Genomic DNA, 20,498 nt, shown 5'->3' on the forward strand with positions numbered 1-20,498 from the left:
TTATGAGAATAATTATTTTATACTAGATACAAATACCAACATATTTTCACATGTGGAATTTCCTTATTTGGATGGGAGGTTTCTGTTCCTCCACCATCAGTCTCAGCAGTGCTGTACCATCCTGTTTGTTGAGCCCATTCAAAGTTTTTTAGCGTTTTGTGCCAAAACCTTGACAGAAGCAATCTGTATGAAGAAAATCCAAAATGTCTGGATAGATGATCACATTGAAGCTCTGAAGTCTGATGTGTATGTTTTAGATTTTAAACAGCAGCATAGAGATCTATTTATTTCTGTGTTGTAGGCATCGAAGTATTTTTTATTAAAGAACTCAAACAAGCTGAGTTTGGTCAACAGTCCTTTTTAAAACTGTCCTATCCAGAACCTTAAATGCTTGTGCTGAAGCCCGGTAATCTGTCCCAACTCCCCCTACCTAAACGTGTAGGGATGTGTTCTTCTTCAGTCTCCCAGCAACCAGCACAGCTTTTTTGGAGGTCTGGGTCCTTTTCTCCAACTGAGAGCTTAGTGTTTACTGGTGAAATGTTGAGGCCTAAGCATCATCTCTGTGCGGTGAGTTCTGTCTCAAATTGCTACAGAGATTCAAGAATTCTGTAAAACAGTCAGGGAAACAAAGTAGCCAACAGGTACAAACATGCAGCGAACAGGTGAGAATGTGTACAAACAAAAACCCACAATCAACGAAACAAATGCAAATGAAAAATGCTCTAAATATGAAAAGCTGCAAAGTTGCTCCACAAAATTAGAGTCGGACCGATCTGATATTATATGTATCAAACCCGATATGGAAAAAAAATTCTAGATCAGGGATCAGTGACAATGTACTCAATCCACAATGGCAGAGCTATTCAGTCTAATTCTACGCTTTGTCCTCCGAGCGACGTCATTAAATATGACGCATCTTTTCTTCCTTGCTCTAACCGTAGATACATAAGTATGTCTACAGTCTTTACTACTCCCATGCGACCTCCTTGATTGACTCCCCCTAGTGGCCAGGAGCACTTCAGTCTCGTAGAGTGAAATTTTAGATTTGATACTTTTACTATAATCCTGTGTCTGCAGCGTTTTTTATTTGCAGTGTTTTTCTGTTGCGTTTGTTGGTTTTTGTGTCTGCGTGTCCTGGAGTTTGCCTGGTTCATGTGTTTGCTGCATGTTTGAACCTGCTATGTGACAAGAAGAATGTTGACATCTCACAGCAGCGTTCTGTTTCAAGAAGTAGTAATGGACGGAGCCGTTTAGGGATGAATTTCAAATTTATTCAGCATTTTTAAATTAAAATATTGGTAAAGAACCAGTTCCACTGGCAGATTATTTCACTTAGAACCAGACATTTCTGTCATTTTATAAGTGAAATGATCTGCTCAAGAACTTGGACTTTTTCATCAATATTAAGAAATTACTGACTTAAAACAAGCTCTGATACCTTTCTGTAAGTTAGTTTTATCTTAAAGTGCACTAAGATATTTTCTCTAGAACATTGACAAAAATACTTGAACGCATTCTGTGTTTTTGCAGTTTTTCTAAATAATAATCTTCAATAGCTTTTAGGTAAAAATGAAGAAACTATATTTAAATGAGAAATGAATCCAACTTTCTTTGCAAAATGTAATTTATTTATGGCTACATAAAGTTATGCCACATATTTTAATAAAAGTACTTTGTACATGGATGATGTGAGACACGATGACTTCACACTCAAATTCTTAAATTACTTGTATTTAAACATGAGATTAGAAACAGATTCCTGTGGTTCAGAGTCTCTGAAAACCAACCTTATGAAACAAAGACAGCGTTTTAATTTAGTGGCACACCTGCAGAACAAATCACATTTCCTCTAATCTAAAACCACAAATAAACTTTTTCCAACAGAGAGGAAAGATTATCTAAAAAAAATAATTATGGTAAATACATAAAATGACTGGGAAAAGGCGTCTAATTGACATTTCTGTGGGGGATGAATGGTTTTGTTTTTGATTTCATGATGCAGGTTTTCACTCTAGAACTAAACTTAAAACTATTAGTTAAAGGTGTAAAAATTAAACTTCAATACATATGTGAAGAAACTCAGTGGGAGTTAATATTTACAGTCTAAAAAAGAAAAATAGTTGGTCTTGAGCACCATCGTCCAGAATAAAGTGAATTTTATTGCAGTAATCCATAACGGTGTTAAGTGAAAAATGAAATGTTTACCTACTTGAAAGGTTAGAAATGGTGTCATATGACATGTTGTCTGATTGCTTCGTTTCAGTTTCAGGTCAGAAGATTAACATTAATTTAGACCTTTTTCATGTTACAACAACTGGGTTCAATGTATTTTAATGGAAACTTGTGTGACAGACCAGTACAGAGCAGTGGTTAATTGTGAAGTTTAAGTAAAATGATGGTTTTCTAATGTCTTATAAGCTAAAATCTAAAAATGTATGAGTCAATTATTTTGCTGAAATCCCTTTGTTTTTGTGGTAATTCATGCTGCTAATTAAATGCGACTGCAATCAGACTTCTGTGTGCAGAAGAAGAACATAGACGTGACTCAGCAGCGATCCGCCATTATTATTTATGTTTACGGAAATAATAATGGCCACTGCCGTCTACGGCTCAATTTTAAATCTTTTGATGAGTGGCAGCCAACTTCATCACAAGATCACTAAAAGACTAAGGAAGATAATAAAAACAAAGCACAGCCAATAGTAACGGCCTTTTGTGGAGAATTGGCTACAACTTCTGTGGAGAAGTCTGCTTGGACGTAAGAGTGGTGGAACTGTGATGTGATTCACTGACACAAACTTCTTTCATACATTTCAGAATTATATTTTCACCTGGTGTTTACATCCAGATTTACTGCCTTTGGCTTCTTCTGCTGCAGAATTATGACTCATGTCTGACGTCAGTCACGTAAAAGTCGGATAAAAAGCGAAATGATCGTTCAGACTGCAGACGCTTTGAAAACTATCATTTCATCAGAGTTGGGAATTCAAGCTGCAGAGAAAAAGTTGCAACTTCAGGATGCATCTCTGCTTCGACACCACTAAACATAAAGTCTGAATCACCTCCTGCTTATGTCCACTGATTGAGATGTTTGGATCAGGGGTGCATCAAAAGCTGCAGACCCCCAGCATAAGTATTTCCACATCATCCCTCTGTGTTGGTCTGTCACATTAAGTCCTGCAGACAAAGACACTCAGCTATGTAGTTGTAACATGACAAAGTGTGTTACTTTTCCTGGGGTATGAATGTTTTTTGCAAGGCTGTTAATCATCCAGAAACAGTTCGACACAGGAAAGTCCTGAAGGAGAGATTTTAAAGGCAAAAGGTGAGTTTTTAAGACAGGACAGAAAAATGAAAGGTAGGATTTAGGTCAGGAGTGTGGCCTGATCACTTGCTGTTTCCTCTGGACGTTCGCTGCTTTGTCATCGTTGTCAGCATCTGGCTGATGTAAGAGGTCAAAAGGTCATCCATCTTGTATCCCTGGAGTAGTTGGAGAGACAACATGTTTGCAGGGAATAATTAGCTGCAGGACAAACACCTGAGAATCACCTGCAGGGCGTCTGTCCCCTGCAGGTTCCCTTACACATATTGTGTAATATGTCTTTCTGTCATGTTTCTATGCCGACGGTCAGAACCGTCCTTACAAAGTAAATTCAGATGCTCACCAGAGACGTTTCGCAGAGCAGCTTGCTGCCTCGCACCAGGTTCCCGATGGTGATGTGGAAGTATGTGTTGCCGCTGCTCCAGTTGGAGATCTTGGTGAAGGGATGAGTGGTCAGGATGTCCTGCAGGACGAAGGATTAGCACAGATTAACATGACATTTCCAATAAGTTGTAAAGATAAAACCGTGAGATTAATCCTCACCTTAGTCTTAGGATCAATCAGACTGACTCCGTGTTTATTGATGGCAATCAGGAGAGTTTCTGGGTAATTTGGATCTGTTGTTTGCTGCAGAAAATCAAAAACATCACATGTGGCAAGGAACAATATATGTTACTTTTGGTCTTTTTTGCAACTACTTTTCTGGCATCTTCACCTTGACTTCAAAGAAGGCGGAGCCAAACGTCAGCCATTTGTAAATGACCTTCAGGAAGGAGAGTTTGGCGTCTTCAGGTGTTTTTCCCGACTGTTTGTTAAAGAACGTCATGATGGACTGAGGAGAGAAGAAAATCCAAAACGTGAGTCACATAAACTCATCATTCACTAGGACAGGTGCTAGAAATCCATTACTTTGTGGATCTTTGCTTTCAACTGAATAAAGAATAAAAGAAAAATCAACTCAAATCTTTCAGCTAAGACCTATTATCAAAGACAACCTGTGTAAATATAAAAAGAAGTTTTAAAAAGTGAATAAAAGCGTTCGAAACCAACTTGGACGTAACAGATATAGTGCCTAATCTGGTCCTGCTTCCCAGCAGAAATTAAGAAGTCTTTTTGATTACTGTAGAGGAATTTTGGCCAGAATTATTTTATTTAATTCACATTGGAAGGTTTTACAGCATTCCAGTCAGATTTTAGTCCAGACTTTGACTAGGCCACTCCAAAACCTATTGTTTTTGAAGGACTCCAGCGGTGAGTTAGCTCTGGAGTTTATTCAGCTTCATTAGTGAAGGTAGCTTGAAAATTTATTTTCTGATGTGAACTTGTTGATTGGACTTTTTTCCTAGAAAAAGACAATTTCAAAACAACTTTTTCGTTATTGCAGGTTAACTTTGTTTGATGTTCTGGAACATTTAGAGCCTGTTAAAAAATACACAGAAAATGAATGCAGGTCTCAAATGAAGGCATCTAAATCACATTAACCAACCAGATTTGATTTCTTTCTCATTCTTTGTGCTGCTGAAAGTAAACCTGGTCTCACTCGGTTTCACTGCTCTGCTCACCCTCTTCCAGTCATCTGGGGACAGAAGTCGGATCTGGTCCTGAGGAACGAGGTCCTTCAGGATCTTGGGAATGTTCTGGAAATGGGATTTGTCCTCTTCAAACTTCACCCTGTAGATCAGAGCTGCCAGCTGGTGCACCTCCTCCCTCGAACACTTGTGGTAACCGCGGAGATACTTGGGCAGCTCCTGCACAGAAAAAAATTTTTTTCTTTAAGTACAATCAAAAACTGGATCCCTTTACTTTATCAAGGCAAATTTTTTATTTTTTTTTATGTTTTGTATTTTTGGAACAAGAAGAATTTCATGAAAAGTTAAAAATCTATCACTCATTTCAGAAAGTGAATCTTATTTAGTATTATAGATTCACCACAAAGAGTAAATATATTTCACGTTTTCATTTCTTTTTTTTTTTTTTAACTACAGCTCACAAAGAATGAAAACCCAAAATTCAGTGTATAAGAAAATTACAATTTAATTTAATTTAATTTAGGGGGCAACTAAAACTTTTTCTAGTAATCAAATATTCTGATAATGAATCAAGTAATCAGATAAAAATTTGGCACATTCTGCAGATTCTTTGTCTTTTACAATATTAAAAATACATTAAAGTACAAATAAAAGTAATTTGTTTTAAAATAAGAAAGTAAACATTCTCTTGTCTCAAACTTAACATAGCACTCCTTTAGTGTACGCTTAATCATTGCTGAAGAATCTGGTTGCCCACAGTGCTGTATCCAAACATATTCACAGAAAGTTGAGTGGAAAGAAAAAGTGCGAAAACATAAAGAAATGAATAAATAAATAAAACAAATTAAAAATTTAAATAGTTCAAAAACAAAAAGAGTAATGTGAACATAACATGTTCAAGAGGGAGTAGGAAGAAGCATTTGCTCAGATGAATCTGAAACATGGGATGCAACATTTATGTTGCATTCATATGTTGCACGATGAATGCAACATAAATGTTGCATTCATCGTGTTAAAGGCTCTACTGAACCAGTAATTCATGCAAAACGAGCCCCAACCAAGAACTGAGTACAGAGAAATTAATATAGTTCTCATAAACCTGACATTCCTGCTTAAAATATCATTTTTATTGATCTTGTGTAATATTTAATTTATCTGAGGTTCTCATTATCTATAAGCCATAATATTCAGAGTCCCAAGAAATAAAGGCTTAACGCATTTTACTGTAATATTTGAGCTTTAATTTCTGAAAAGAGAGCTAATAATGACATTTTTCACAATATTCTACTTTATTTGAGTTATAAATTGAACACAAAATAAAAACGAAATCCTCCAGGGACAGAAATAGCCGCCATATTTCTACATCTTAGTCTCAAGTTTTCTGGAGAACTGTGTTGAGTAGGCACATTAATTATGTCTAATGTCCAGTTTAAACGTTTCTGAAAGCACCTGGTAATAATGGAAGATCGAGTCGGCCATGGTGTCTTTTCCTGGCACGGTGTTGGTCCACAGCTTCTTCATGAAGAACACCTGATAGGTCAGTGAAGGCAGCGCGCCTGTAGAGCCTGCAGGAAGAGTCAGAGATGCTCAAACAGTCTGAGCTTCAGCGACGAGAGCAGCTGTCCGCCTCCGTTACCATGTCTCGCTTTCTTGATCCAGTCAGTCAGATGCCTCACAAAGTCAAAGAAAAAGTCGCCGTCTGGCACACTGATGACCTAAAAACAACAGAAAATGAGAGATTTGAGGTCATTCTTTTAATTTTTTGCTGCAAAACTGGAAATTTTACAAAGAAGCAAAAGATACATATTTAATGTTTAAAGAGAAAACAACTGAAGGAACTTGAATGGCTTCAGATTTTCTTACATGTAAATCTGACTCACCCATCTGATATTTAGTCCACATCTAACAGCTAAATGTTGATTTTTAAATTTTTTTTAATTAGGACACAAATAAAAAATGCTATTATGAGAATAAAGTCAATATTCTGAGAAAATAAATCATACAAAAATAAAAATGCAATATTACAATAATAAAAGCTTGAGTATTACGAGAATATGACCTAATATTTTGAGGAAAAAAGTCGTAATAACAAAAAAGTCAATAGTAGGAGAAAAGTCATAATATTACCAGAAAATTATTTTAGTTATACAATAATGTCATATGACAAAAAAGTCATATCACAAGAAGTTGTAATTATATGAGGAAAAAAAAGAAGCTTTTTCTAGTAAATGTCCAACTATCTTCTGGTAATATTTATTCTACTAACATTATGACATTTTTCTCATAATTAAAAAACAAATCTCTACTCTGTCGTAGTCTCCTCACCTTGTCTGTGATCTTTACAAAAAGACTGAAGCCCTCAGAGGATTTGAGCATCAGTCGACCGGAGATGTTATGGCAGAAATCTTTAGCCTTCGTGCTCGACTCCACTTCAAACACCTGAGATCACAAGAAAGCCAAAGAAAACGCTTGTTTCCCAAAAATGACCAAGAATTTGCCTTTGGTTCCAAATGTACACAGTTTACAGACAAGCAATACGAATATAGAAACATTGGAGGAAGTTAAGGAACAAAATGTAGATCAATCTGCAGCCAATTTTTCTTTTCTCTTCAATTTAAGAAAGAACAACAAGAGTTTTTGTTTTTTTGTAAAACACATTTTACATTTTATCAAAGCAAAACTGAGAATTTTCTCCAGTTTTTTGAAAATTTTGCAATTATTTTTTAATAAAGCAAATCCTGAACAAAGTTTAGATCCCTCAGTTCAGACGGTTCCAGTTTTCCAACAAACGTTTTGAACCCGAGTCGCCTCTGACCTCGTCGGAGTCGTCAGGGAAGTAAACCTTGTGGAAAATCTGCGTGGTCTTGTGCTGGATGGCCTCCACCTCCACCAGGTGAGGAGGGTACTTCCTGGATCCGTTTCTGCACAAATCAGGAGAAAGAGGCGAGATGAAGCAAGAAGGAAAACAAGGATGTGGTGAAAGTGAAGCCATGTGGTACCGCAGGGCTTTCTGCAGCCGCTGCATGCAGTCCGGCGCCAGCGGGAAGTGCTTCCTGGCCTGGAGGAACTTCTGGACGTGGGGCAGCAGGATGTTACTGGGAGGAAACAAACCAGTGCAGAGCCACAGCAGCTCCCAGCCCTTCTCCTCACTGAACCTTCACAGAGAAACCACAGCATCAGCTGAAGTCAACTTATCGCTGCCCTTCAGTTGAGATTGACTAACTTGATGTGATTGTCTGTGAGCTGTTTGAGGATCTGGCAGTAGATTTCGTCCTTCAGCGGCTCCGCCTTCAGCGCTCCTTCAAAGATCTGATCGGTGAGCTCGTTGACGGACCGCGCCCGTTTGGACGGGTAGTCGCCCATGTATTTCATCACAGGTACGGAGACGGTCAGGGAAAAAAAAACCCCAGACAGGTGCAGAGACGACACATCGAATCCAAAACACTCAACACACCTGATAAAATGCAGATTTTTAATTGGCTGTAATAAATCCACATTTAATGTGAGATATGCTGCAAAACTTGACTGCTAGAGAAACATAAAAATATAATATTAAAACAAGTTTCTATGTCTTGCTGAAAAGTTACTTATGAGTTAGTTTTCTCTTATTTTAAGTGTACCAAGATGTTTGGACTAGAAACTAAACCAAAAACACCTGGGAAGATGTTGCATTTTTGCAGTGAATTTCCTTCAGTCTTTTCTTACTCTATGAACCTTGAAATGGTTTAAAAATAATTGTTCTAATTAATTTCTGTTGTACTGAAGTGCGATGTGATTAACGTGAGAAGCGGAGGATATCGATGAAGGCCAGAAGGGCGTCCTGGGAGAGTTCGTCGTGCGCCAGGACTTTCTTCAGCAGCGGCTGTTTGAGAGGCTCCCTGACGCAGCTCCACAGTCGCTCCTTCCCTCGAGCTTTGGACATCATCACTCGGCTCAGGGTGCTCTTCGGAGGCGGCCTGGAGAGGTTAAAGGTTAAAGCAAGCACCCAGCCCGTTCTGTGAGAGGGATTTGGTTGGTCGGGCACCTGAAGTGGTCGTAAGAAAACTCCTCCAGGGTGTAGGCCTTGGATTTGTCCGTCTCAGAAAGACTCATCTGAGACAAACTGAGAGACTCCCTCCTCTGATCGGGAGTCATCGTCACCAGAGCCTGAGACCAGAACAGGCAGGTTAGAATAAACAAGAATAAAACGACAAGATCTACACTGAGGAAGGTAATTATTACACAGTAGGTAATTTCTAAAAAAATAAAATAAAAATACCCAGGGTCAGGATTAGATGTTCAAGTTAAAGGTGAGTTATTATGTTTCTTTTAACAGGTTAGGATAGGTCCATGGCCTAATCAAAAACATGTTCATTACATTTTTCCCACAAACCAGCTGACCAAACATGGTGGAGCTTAGCTTTGGTTGCTAGGTAACGGGTGAAACGCTGCTGGGGTTGCTGGGTGAGGGGCAGTGCCTACTGATGTGACTTAACAATTGGGAGGTTTTTTAAATGGCTCTTACTCCAGACACCAGAAAACATTAACTTCTTGCCAACAACTCAAATGGAAGTACAAAAACATGCAAAATGTGAATTCTGTAAAAGAGGTCCTTGTGTTTTTGCAGTGTATGCACAGTTCTATGCGTACAGTGCTCTTTCTGTGTCTCACTTTTCAAAATTTGTCTCTATGCCAACTTTTAGTTATGGCATCTTTTATGAACAAAATCTACAAGAAGAACCAATCAGAACTAACAGAGCTAGTCCAGGACTAGCTCTGTTACACCACCAAGATCCTGGAACACCACCAAGAGCGGTGCTGTTCCAGGATGGAACAGAACCGTAATAAGTTCAGACTGAGCGTTAAAGCAGTTCACCCTGATGACTGACTCTTACCACGATGTCGTACTGCGGCCTGGTGATGGTGGGCAGCACGTAGACACAGTCGGCAGGGAAGTCTCCTCTCTGCTTGGTCTTGTCGTTGATGCCGTGTGCCCAGCCGGAGTTCATCACATGTTCTCCGTCATGTTCATCCAGGATGATCAGATCCCCCTTACAGAAACTCAGAAAGGTGGAGTCAACGCCAGCTGCAGGACAGAGGTCACAGCGAGAGTCACAGCTCGGTTCAGGACAGCTGAACCTTCCCTCAGACTGACCCTGAAGCTCACCAGGGTTTGGACAGTCCAGCAGTCCAACCACGTATTTGGACTTCTTCCTCAGACCGTCCAGGAAGGTGACCACCAGGTCCCGGATGTCCTCCGCGTTGTTGGAGGTGAAGGTGTACTCGTCTCCTTTGATGGTGGCCAATGTGAAACTCTGACCTTGCAGTTTTCCCCCTCTGGACAGTTAAAATTTAAACTTTAAAGTCCATAGTAACAGCTTCAAAAACATGGTAGGGCTGCAACTAACAATTATACTGGAAATTGATTATTCTGAGAATTAATAGTTTATTGTGACATTTAATTGGATAAGCTGTTCTCCTACCTGCTGCTGGACACGGCTGTGATTTCTGGGAACGACAACTCCAGAAGAACCTGCTCCTGTTCATCCACAAAGTAAACCCCAGTCCAGTTCACCGCCACAATCACATCATTCTTTGGCAGACTGGGCCCTGCAGCAGACAATTATATCCATTTAAAATCATCAATACCACTCCTGTGTTTCTGAAACATAGTTAAGAATGACCTGACCTCCTTACCTGAGAATTTAAAGGCCTCGTAGAAACGTGAGAAGAGTAAAGGCCACTTTATCCGAGCGAAATCCACAACGTCCTCCCTCACCTTCTGAGTGTTCAGCCTCCTTTTGTGGTATAATCCCTGCAGGACGAGATGCAGCGAATCACCATCGCTCAACAGTGATAAATAAAACCAAAGATTTGCTGTTTTAAAGGTGACCTAATATGTTTCTCTGAAGAGGTTAGGGTCATACAAAACATGCTACTTTTAGATAATGACATTTTCGGCTGCTCAGTTCTGCCTGTTTATCTCCTTTCAGAGTGAGACGTTTAGCAGGTACCTTTTTGTGGGCGTTGATGATGAGCTGAGCCCACTTCTCTGCAGTCTTAGTCGAGGTGACTTCTCTGTCGGGGATGTAGGACGGGATGAGGCTGAGCAGGCGCTCCTGGAGGATCTCAGAGCCATAGTCCACAAAGTACTGCTGAGAGGCCAACTCAGCCAGATCTTCCTCCTGCAAAGGATCGACGCGGTTTAAACAAAAATGTTTAAAACGACCTGAAAATCTGTTCTTCTGAAGGTACTAAAATACGGACTCAGTGAAATCCTGCATGGTGCCTCTATGTGTGGGTTGTGCTTAACCACAGAACAGCCGTGGTCAATTTTTATCATCAGTTTCCAAACCTTTCCAGCTGCACCAGGCACACATTAAACCCTAAACATTAGGAGTGGATTGTACTTTTGACAGCACAGTCCATTTTTGGTGCTGATTTCTGTTAATGTTTGGTTATGGCAAATGAACTTAAAATTCAGTATCTAGGAAAGTTAGAATAATACAATAGACCAACCAAAAGCTGATTTTAACTGAAGGTCTGTAATTTTAATCAAAAATTGTAACTTGTCAAAATGTTCAATTTAAAACAACAAAGATATTTACTGTTTTTAATCTGTTATTAAAAGTTACTTAACCATCATATTGGAGCAAAGTTAAATTTTTAAGTGTTTCAGAAACTCCTGATCATTCAAGAAACTTCTTTAGAAACGTGAACTGTGGACGCTGACATTAGCAATAGCATGTGTATTGCTACATGTTTTGTATTGAGATGCTATTTTAGGCTTGAATAGTGTCACTGATAAACTAACCCCTTTCTGCACAACAATAGTCTTTCCAGGGTCCCATCAGACTGATTTTTGAAGCAAATATTTCAAAAGAGGATCAACAAAAGTAGCTTTATCGTCCTTCGTTGATGTTAGCGGATGTCACTTGTGCGTCAGATTTACAGGCGTGCTAGAAACATATTCTGATTGGAACCTTTGTATGTAAAACAAAAAAAAAGCAATTAATTATTTTTATAAATCTGTTTAATTAATATATCAAAATTAATGATTTAAGTTCCTGGCCCTAATTTTAACACAAATATGTGTTAAAATGAATAAAGAATAAGTCCATATGCTGAAGGTATATGGACTGAGCAGTTGGTCTGGGCTCCTTTTGCATGAGTTACTGCATCACTAAAGGACGTCACCCTGAAAAGAGGACTTTATAGCCCACGTAAGAAGTTCTGATGCTTCTTCACTGTTACACCTGGAACTTCTGCACATTTTCCTCCCACTAAACTTTCCATTAATATGCTCGGATCCAGCTCTCTGCACGTAATGCTTATCTAACAATCAAGTTTTTAGGGCTTAGTTCTTTCATGGAGAGCAACAATGAATGTCTACTGGACTAAAAATCAGACTTCCTTTGTCAGACATGAAAAACACATTTTAAATGTAGAATTCATCTAATGCATTTTGAATAAAGTTACTAAAATTATCTAATTTAAATCTCTCAAAACTTCCCTGAAAGTTAATTTTCACAGCAGAAGATGTGAGGAACTCTCAAACATCTTATCTGCTTCGACATAGAGATGGAGGCTGCTGACCTTCTCACAGCGATACTCTCCAAACTTCACTCCTCTGACGATCTGCTGGTAAATGAGGTTTGTGGCGACGTAGTCCTCCGTGGGGTCGTGCCAGGGGCTGAAGATCTCCTTCCTGAAGAACAGCCTCCAGGGGGCGTTCCTCTCCTGGGCGCCTTGCTCTTTGGCATACTGCTCGCACTGCGACACGGCGTCCATGACGTGGTCGCTGCCGCTGCCCAGAGACGACACCTGACGGAGACGCACGTCCGTCAGCGGCAGCGCCACAGTGAATGACATCATGGGGCGTCTCGGGCCGTACCTTATCGAACAGAGCGATGTACAGCGAGAAACCGAAGCGGTCGCGCAGGTTGATCTTGTCCGCCAGGGCGTTGCAGAGCTCGAAGGCCGTGGTGGCGGAGTCCGCCAGCAGCGTCTTGGTGGTGCCGTCCATGAACGTCACAGGCAGCATGATGGGCTTCTTGGACTTGGTCGCCTCAAGGAAACAAAAAATACATTCGCTAGTTATGCTAACTAAACAATACTAGAAGCATGTTGGAGAAGCTGTGTTATGTTGGTTCTGATTTATTCTGTTTGTAAACTTTACGACAGCGCTTCAACTAACAATGATCTCAGTAATGGATTACTGTATTGATTAATTAAATAAAAAATGGCCACTGTAGATTTTTCATTTATACACTTAAGCCTTTTTTATCAAATATTAGAAATACATTAAAAGATAAAAATAAATGGATAACTTTTTAAATACAAAATAAACATTTTATTGTCTTAAATGCAATAACAGCATTTATCAAGAAACTTCTGCAGTTTTAACTGTTAAAAATTTTTCTTTTAAAACTGCCTAATTCCTATAAGACATACAGATTTTCCCAAATCCCAGAGGAGTTGAGAAGGAAGTTTCATGCGGTTTGGGCTACAAGTGAGACATGGAGGTCTGTACCTGCAGCTCCAGCCAGGACGGCGGCTGGGTTCGTGTGCGGTTCACAAACGTCCTCCTCAGCCTCTCTTCGCAGTACGGAGCGTAACCAGGAGGACCGTTCTTCAGAAAGGTTCGTAAATACTGACCACACAGCAGAGAAAACATTTTTAACAAACATACTCCTAGGAAGGGAAGATTTTCTTCTCTTTTTTATAATAGCACATTATTTTTCAGTGTGCTTTGTGCCATTGGAAAATAAAAGCAACTTTTTAAACTTACAGTTTAAAAACTATTAACATACAGTTTATTTTTTAAAATGCCTCCATTGGCGTTTTCTCAGAAAAACAAACAAGCAAGAATATTGCTTTCCTTCAAACACCTAAACTATAATCCGTATTTTTAACATTAAATATTGATTACAAAAAAAACCCCACCAGTAAAATAGAATAAAATAATTTCCTCTTAAACATTCGTACTTTGACAAACTTCTCGGACGGAGCGAAGCAGCCGACACAGAGAGACAGGAGGATCCATCCCCGGGCGTGGCTGCTTTTGGACGGGTTCTGAGTGAGCTGTTTGCAGATCTGACAGTAGATCTCATCCCTGCAGCAGAGATGAATGAATAAAACACACACACACACGCAAACACACACGCAGTATCTGACACTTCAGTCAGAACCGGAGGATCTCGTTTTCCTCTTGGTGTTCAAGTCTTAAAGCAATGCAGCCATTTCTCAATAATAAATCAATTCTATATGAACTCTAGAGTTCACTTAAAACTGACCAGACATTCAGCTTTAAATGTTTCTTCTTTTTTTTTTACCAATTCCTGATTTTTTTTTTTGTAAAATCTTCTGTTTCCTTATTGTTAAATAAATTTTAAATCTAAATATTCTGGTTTAAAACTATTTCTGCTAAAAGTACTTTTCGTTTTTGGATCTTTTTTGAACACAAACATCAACAATAACCGGGATGATTCTGCTTATTTAGAGCAGATGCAGATTCAGAAACTGAATGTAGCTTTTTATGAGAGTTTAAGTTTAAGGAAATTATGCAATTCTGGGACATTACCACTACAGGTTTTTGCATCCAAATTCTCACAAATCAGTCCTGTTTGAACACAATCATGTGCACAACCTAACAACCCATCATTACAATGATATATCATCCATACCTGCACCACCCAAACAATCAACTGGGCTACCGTGCAAAACTAGTAGGTGTTTTTATTTTTACATGAATAAAGCCATTTTCTTGACTTAACAAGCCATATTTTAAGTTAAATATTCTAATTTAACTAATTGAAACATTGTCAATGTCTACCAAAGTGCAGCTGGATGTCAGTACCACCAAGGCTTTGGATCGGCTCTGCAAACCTGAGCGTTGGCCGTAAGATGCCGTTTCCGATGATGAAGTGGAGCTTCTCCAGGTTGGAGGTGGGTCGATCCTCCAGCATGCTGTTGCCCTGGAGGCCGTAGTCCACGCCCTCTGTCAGCCGCCTGGTGACCTACAGATGATAGAGGGAAAAAACCTTCAGCTTTAAAGCTCTCAGATGAGGTAAATAAAGGAGTGAAAGACTTTTACTGGAGAGTAAATTGAAAAAATAAAGTATTAATACTGTAATTGTTCATTAAACAGAGTCTAGTTTGGGATGCAAAATGCACTTTAAGAGGTTATGTTTAGAAAAATCGTTAATCAATCAATAAGATCAGTTTTACATGAATTCAATCGATAACTTGCATCCATAACATAGAACCAAAACATCTTCTTCGAAGGTTTCTGCAGATTTGACCCATAATGCCTTTGTTTTTACCACTGAATTAACCCTAATCCAGTCTGTAAACATGAGCAAACCTCACCTCTTCTGTTATCTTAGATTTCCTCTTCAGAGTTAGAGACACCAGCTTATGTCTGATGCTGTTCCTCTTCTGAGACTCTATGGAGCTGTTCTGTAGAGACAAACGAGGAAGTTTGAAAGTTTCCTCCTCAGAAAAGAAGCGATAAGACCCGGTGCAGCAGCGCCTCACCTCTTCCTCCACCTGCAGCTCCTGCAGCTCCCTCTTATAGGTCCTCTTACCGAGGGTTTCGTAGATCTTGGTCATGACGGGGATCTTCTCACTGCCGTCGTTTATGACTAGCTGGCATTTTGGTTCTGGCAGGTCGCCCATGAACCTCAACACGGTGATCCACACGGCTAACGCAGCCTGGAAAACACGGAAAAAGAGGTTTTAAAATTAGATTTCTGACTGCATTATACTCTATGATCAAATCAAACTTCTTTGATTCAATCTGTCTCTACAGCTGAATCTGTATGAATTTGATTTACTTATCACGTTCTCTATATATTTGGATACAACTTTAAACTGTTTATGTTGTGACTTGAAATGACATCTTTTCTGAATTGGTTCAATATAAATAAAATGAATTAACAACATGCACACAATTTTCCATGCATGCCAGAACTATTTCTGTTCATATTTCTGCTCCACCCTGAACTGAAAACAAACATGTGTATGTGTTTGTCATGTGACTGTCAATACAATCTGATCGGAAGCTGAAACTCACCAGCTGGTCTCCTTCGTCCTCGTGAAACAGCAGCGGTTGCTTCAGCGGCCGCCTGATGTAGGTGTGAGTGGAAAGACCCTGGAAGTAGGTGGCCGCGAACTTGGAGAACTTGTACTCGGACAGATCTTCGTCTTCCTCGTCAGGCAATGGCGGCGCTTCAGTCAGCATCTCTTCTTCTGCTTCCTCGCCTCGAGGAGTTTGCTCCAAATCCTGAGGGAACACCGAAAAGTGGGACGTGACCTTCAGAACCTCGATACTGAGATTTACTGTCAGGATAAACAAACAAGGAAATTATTTTAATATGGAGAACATATGAGACCCACAACCAGTTTGGCTGTTACAGGTTTTATAGTTTGGTAGGGATGTAGGGATGCAATGATGTTGTAAGATAATGCTAGTTTTTTTTTTACATTTTAGAGGATATTCTTAACTCAATTCTTCACTATTCTCAGGGTTTCTTTTCTTATCTTGACCTCTGCAGATGTGAGTTAGCAATGAGCTGTATTCGGATACAATGCATCAAATGGTTTTCATTGAGTTTAAATAAAGTAAAAGGTTGTACACAACCGCCAAATCAGTCTATGTGACTGATAAAAGTGTTTTATGATAATTCAGGTACATTTCTTTGTATTTGAATGATCTTATCTAACTTTCACCAAAGCTTATACGTATGATGACATATTAGACCCACTGGGCGTAGATAAAGAAAAAAAACTGAACAAATCCATCCATCCATCCATTTTCTATACACCCTTTGTCCCTAATGGGGTCTGGAGGGTTGCTGGTTCCTCTCCAGCTGTGTTCTGGGCGAGAGGCGGGTTCACCCTGGACAGGTTGCCAGTCTGTCGCAGGGCAACACAGAGACAAACAAGACAAACAACACACTCACACCTAGGGAGAATTTAGAGAAACCAATTAACCTGACAGTCATGTTTTTGGACTGTGGGAGGAAGCCAGAGAACCTGGAGAGAATCCACCATGCACAGGGAGAACATGCAAACTCCGTGCAGAAAGACCCCGGGCCGGGAATCGAACCCAGGATCTTCTTGCTGCAAGGCAACAGCTCTACCAACTGCACCACTGTGCAGCCCAAAACTGAACAAATTTCTGACTAAAATAAGCTTCCTTGCAAATTTTCAATTTGGAGCTCAGAAATTTCCTGATCTTTTCTTGAAAAAATCTCTAAGACTAATCGTACAAATTCTCTATTTTTTTATTGCAAATTTTTCACTTTTGGAGCTCAGAATTTTTCTTGCTATTCCTGGAAAATTAACATAAAACTTTCTGAGTTTTCTGGCAGAAATTTAATCAAACCTTGAACACATACTTCAAACCCAGCCGGCGCCTGTCCGTCCTGGTTCGGGAGTGGTCCGGAGTCCCCGAGGAAACCAAACATCCGGTCCACCATGTCAGAGTGGTCGACAGGCTGCTCCTTCTCCCTCTCCATCTGGTCCAGCAGCTCCTTCTTCCTGCGCGCCTCCTCCTTCTCCTCCCTCTCCCGCTCCTCCTGCTGCTGGGCCAACTGGAAGAGCCGCTCCTGGTGCTTCCTCTCGGCCTCCGCCTTGGCCCGCCGGACCGTCATCTGGTTCCGGAGCTGCTCCTCCTCGGCCAGGCGCTGCCGCTCGGCTTCCAGGCGTCGCTGACGCTTTGAGATGAGAAAGCAGAAGGACACGGTTCACAGACGTTAAAACTGCAGCTGTTTCCTGACTGATTCAAAACTCAAAGAAAAAGTTGGGTTAGTGAACGCCTTATTGTTTCGTTTCAAATTAAAAAGCCCTCCCTACTTGTTGCTGATTTTGCTCTACTTATTTTTTCTATTATTATAAATAATAAATAATAACAATATTAATAATAATAATACCAGTAATAATAAAAACATAGAATATACAAGATTAAATAGACCTGTGACTAGCATATTTAAGGCCAACTTAGTTTTCAAGATATTTAAGGCGGTGCAAACACACTGAATAGTAATTATTAGTATTACAAATAAGAATAAATATTTTACTTTTTGTATAATTTATTGCCACGTTTTATTTATATTCATGAAAATGTTGTTGAACAAAAATAATTTTTTTTTAAATATTATACAGAACAGAACTACAAATCTTTAAAACGTAAAAAAACCGATGTAATAAAAAAAAAGATTTATAGACATGTTACTTTTTTTCCTTAAAAAAACAAATAGACACAAAAAACTAAATAAAATGAAAACTCATTTGTAGGAATAATTTGTGAGTTTTACTGCAGGATGAATTATGTTGACCCCCTTTATGAAGCCCAGCACTGTTGATTGAACTCATAAGTTTTATTTTGGTGTAATCTAGTGGAGATGGGTTTGTGCTGCCTGGAGTTCACAGTAGAAAAACAGTGAATACACATCAAAATGGTAAACCTTTAATCTTTTCATTTTCAAAGACACTTTTATTTGTTTAACAAAACACAAACAAAACACAGAAGAATCATTTAAGGCCCACAGGTAATAATAGATCTACTTTCTGACATTATGTTTCCAAGGGCAACACATGAGGACGAGGAAGCAAAAAAGATATACCCACAAAAAATCAATATAAATACAAAAAATACAAAGCAAGTGAGAACATAAAAATAATAATAGTAATAATGATAATGATGTGAAACGAATGCTGCTCCAGCTCCAATGAACACCATTGTTTTCATTGCTAAAGCAGAGCCAGCCAGAGGCATAAGCAAACTGAGCCACTTATTAAGACCCCCAGGCCAGTAGAGGGCACTCAAGAACCTTCGCTTGTATTCATGTTTACCAAGAATAAGCCAATTTATACAACTGCTCCATTGTTTTAAAAAAAAGCAGATTTAAACAAATTCATAATGAATGAATTTACATCATAACATAAATTAATTTAAGATCTAAAATAAATAAGGGAGTAGCATGTAAACAGTTGCAAAGTTATAAAGATTTGATTATTTTAGTAAATCAACCAAAAACATTCCTTGCGCTTCTCATAACCAAAAATTATATCAGGTCTTGCTCCTGTTCCTCAACCTCTAAACACAAACGACAGAGCATCTCTGTCAGATGAGACTCAATAAAATTACAGTGAAATGTATAAAAACAAAACATCTGAGAGACATGATGCTTTAGTTTTTAGTCTAATAAACCTTTCAACATCATCAAGTGTATGTTTAAGTCTGAAAATGTTAATTATTTTCTTTGCAGTAGGACATAATTTTAAATAATCTATTTGTTATTACTAAATTAGAAGGCAAATAAGATAATTAATTCAATAAGGAATTTTTTTATTTTATTTAGGTTTTCAAGACACAATTTTAACAGTTAAAACTGGATTCATTTAAAAAAAAATATTTGGCAAATGAATAAATTATAAGTTACAAAACATAAATGTCTGTATTGTAGCACCTGTTCTGGTCATTCCCACAACAGAAATAATGATGGCTGGATAAAAGAAGAAGAAACGGGGAATGTTGGCAACAAATACATGACCAGGAAGCATTTGATGCTATTTGGCTGATATGTAAAGGGAAGGATAGCTTTCACACAGGCCTCTGCTCCTTCCTGGTGTAATTCTGTTTTAAATGTATTGAAATATTAAAAGATTTATTAACAGGCACTCCCTCACAACCAGTCGCCATGTCTTTCTGGCAGGTCAATGAGGTGTAGGTAGCAGTAGTAAACGTAGTAACCATTTACCTCGGCCCTGAGCCTCTGGCAGAGGCGTCTGGCTATCATGCCTCTGGTGTAGGCCTGGAGGGTCAACACGGCTCGGAGGCGTCTCCAGAAGGTCTGCCGGACGAGGAAGCCCCGGCAGCGGGCTTGGATGAGGGTGATGCGGCAGCGAGTGATCCGGTAGCTTCTGTAGTACTTCCTGGACCTGCAGACCGCCTGAAGGCGAATGAAGCCTGACTTCATCTGACGGAGAAACATTTATTCCAAAAGTCACGTTTTTCCCAGAAAAGTTTTCAGGATTGGTCTATGGGCTGTACAAAATATGTTTGTTACGTTTTTTTAAAATCATTCTCAGATGAGGAAATTTCAGCTTTTTAAGCACTGTTTTTAGTAGCAGAAGAACCTCCAATAAGAGTACAAAAGCGTACAAAATGTGAATTTTGCATAGTACACTCCCTTTAAGAATCAAGATTTTATTGTCACCCTTCCTTCAGCTTTTAAGAGAAAACATCTTTTTTAGAATCTAAAAAAAAAAAAACTCCACACAAAACGCTCCAAGAATCAGAGCGACTCACAATTTGGTAATTCTTCCTGCTCTTGTACCCCCTCCACACCTTCTGAATAAAAACCACAGCGCTCCTGAGTCTGCGAAAGTTTGACCTGTCAAAGAAACAGAGAATACACAATAAACCACAACTCCATCATGCAAAATCCATTCCTTGAAGTTCAATAAGTAGTTTATACATTCATAGATATTTTAGACATACATATATTTTCATATACATCTATAAGTTAATACAGTTGTGCCACATGGATCAGCTGTTGGTCCCCTTTTTTAAGTTTGTATGTAAATGATTTGCTATGTTCATGGCCTGCTGTAGGATTAAAGATGCTGAAGACAGGGTTTTATTATATTTAGCAAAG

General features: G+C 39.1%; 1 protein-coding gene across 2 annotated transcripts in view; it reads right to left on the reverse strand.

The window, feature by feature from the left end:
* Positions 1 to 2,578: 2,578 nt before the first annotated feature.
* LOC122844931 (unconventional myosin-VIIa-like) overlaps positions 2,579 to 20,498 on the reverse strand; it is a 34,973-nt gene continuing 17,053 nt past the window's right edge. For both annotated transcript variants that reach the window (XM_044140793.1, XM_044140791.1), the window contains 29 exons: positions 20,150 to 20,234; positions 19,599 to 19,817; positions 17,235 to 17,552; positions 15,908 to 16,117; positions 15,370 to 15,546; positions 15,202 to 15,291; positions 14,719 to 14,849; positions 13,819 to 13,945; positions 13,364 to 13,483; positions 12,725 to 12,898; positions 12,427 to 12,654; positions 10,845 to 11,015; positions 10,528 to 10,645; positions 10,314 to 10,440; positions 9,998 to 10,167; positions 9,726 to 9,916; positions 8,876 to 8,997; positions 8,650 to 8,807; positions 8,075 to 8,228; positions 7,851 to 8,006; positions 7,667 to 7,772; positions 7,177 to 7,290; positions 6,488 to 6,566; positions 6,301 to 6,416; positions 4,885 to 5,070; positions 4,038 to 4,154; positions 3,866 to 3,949; positions 3,666 to 3,785; positions 2,579 to 3,480 (listed from right to left, as the gene is read on the reverse strand). In XM_044140793.1, the coding sequence (XP_043996728.1) occupies positions 3,388 to 3,480; positions 3,666 to 3,785; positions 3,866 to 3,949; positions 4,038 to 4,154; positions 4,885 to 5,070; positions 6,301 to 6,416; positions 6,488 to 6,566; positions 7,177 to 7,290; positions 7,667 to 7,772; positions 7,851 to 8,006; positions 8,075 to 8,228; positions 8,650 to 8,807; positions 8,876 to 8,997; positions 9,726 to 9,916; positions 9,998 to 10,167; positions 10,314 to 10,440; positions 10,528 to 10,645; positions 10,845 to 11,015; positions 12,427 to 12,654; positions 12,725 to 12,898; positions 13,364 to 13,483; positions 13,819 to 13,945; positions 14,719 to 14,849; positions 15,202 to 15,291; positions 15,370 to 15,546; positions 15,908 to 16,117; positions 17,235 to 17,552; positions 19,599 to 19,817; positions 20,150 to 20,234 (4,261 nt within the window). In that variant the 3' untranslated portion in view covers positions 2,579 to 3,387. The remainder of the gene's footprint in view (positions 3,481 to 3,665; positions 3,786 to 3,865; positions 3,950 to 4,037; positions 4,155 to 4,884; positions 5,071 to 6,300; positions 6,417 to 6,487; positions 6,567 to 7,176; positions 7,291 to 7,666; positions 7,773 to 7,850; positions 8,007 to 8,074; positions 8,229 to 8,649; positions 8,808 to 8,875; positions 8,998 to 9,725; positions 9,917 to 9,997; positions 10,168 to 10,313; positions 10,441 to 10,527; positions 10,646 to 10,844; positions 11,016 to 12,426; positions 12,655 to 12,724; positions 12,899 to 13,363; positions 13,484 to 13,818; positions 13,946 to 14,718; positions 14,850 to 15,201; positions 15,292 to 15,369; positions 15,547 to 15,907; positions 16,118 to 17,234; positions 17,553 to 19,598; positions 19,818 to 20,149; positions 20,235 to 20,498) is intronic.

Source organism: Gambusia affinis, linkage group LG15 (assembly GCF_019740435.1).
Source record: "Gambusia affinis linkage group LG15, SWU_Gaff_1.0, whole genome shotgun sequence".
Lineage (NCBI taxonomy): Eukaryota > Metazoa > Chordata > Actinopteri > Cyprinodontiformes > Poeciliidae > Gambusia > Gambusia affinis.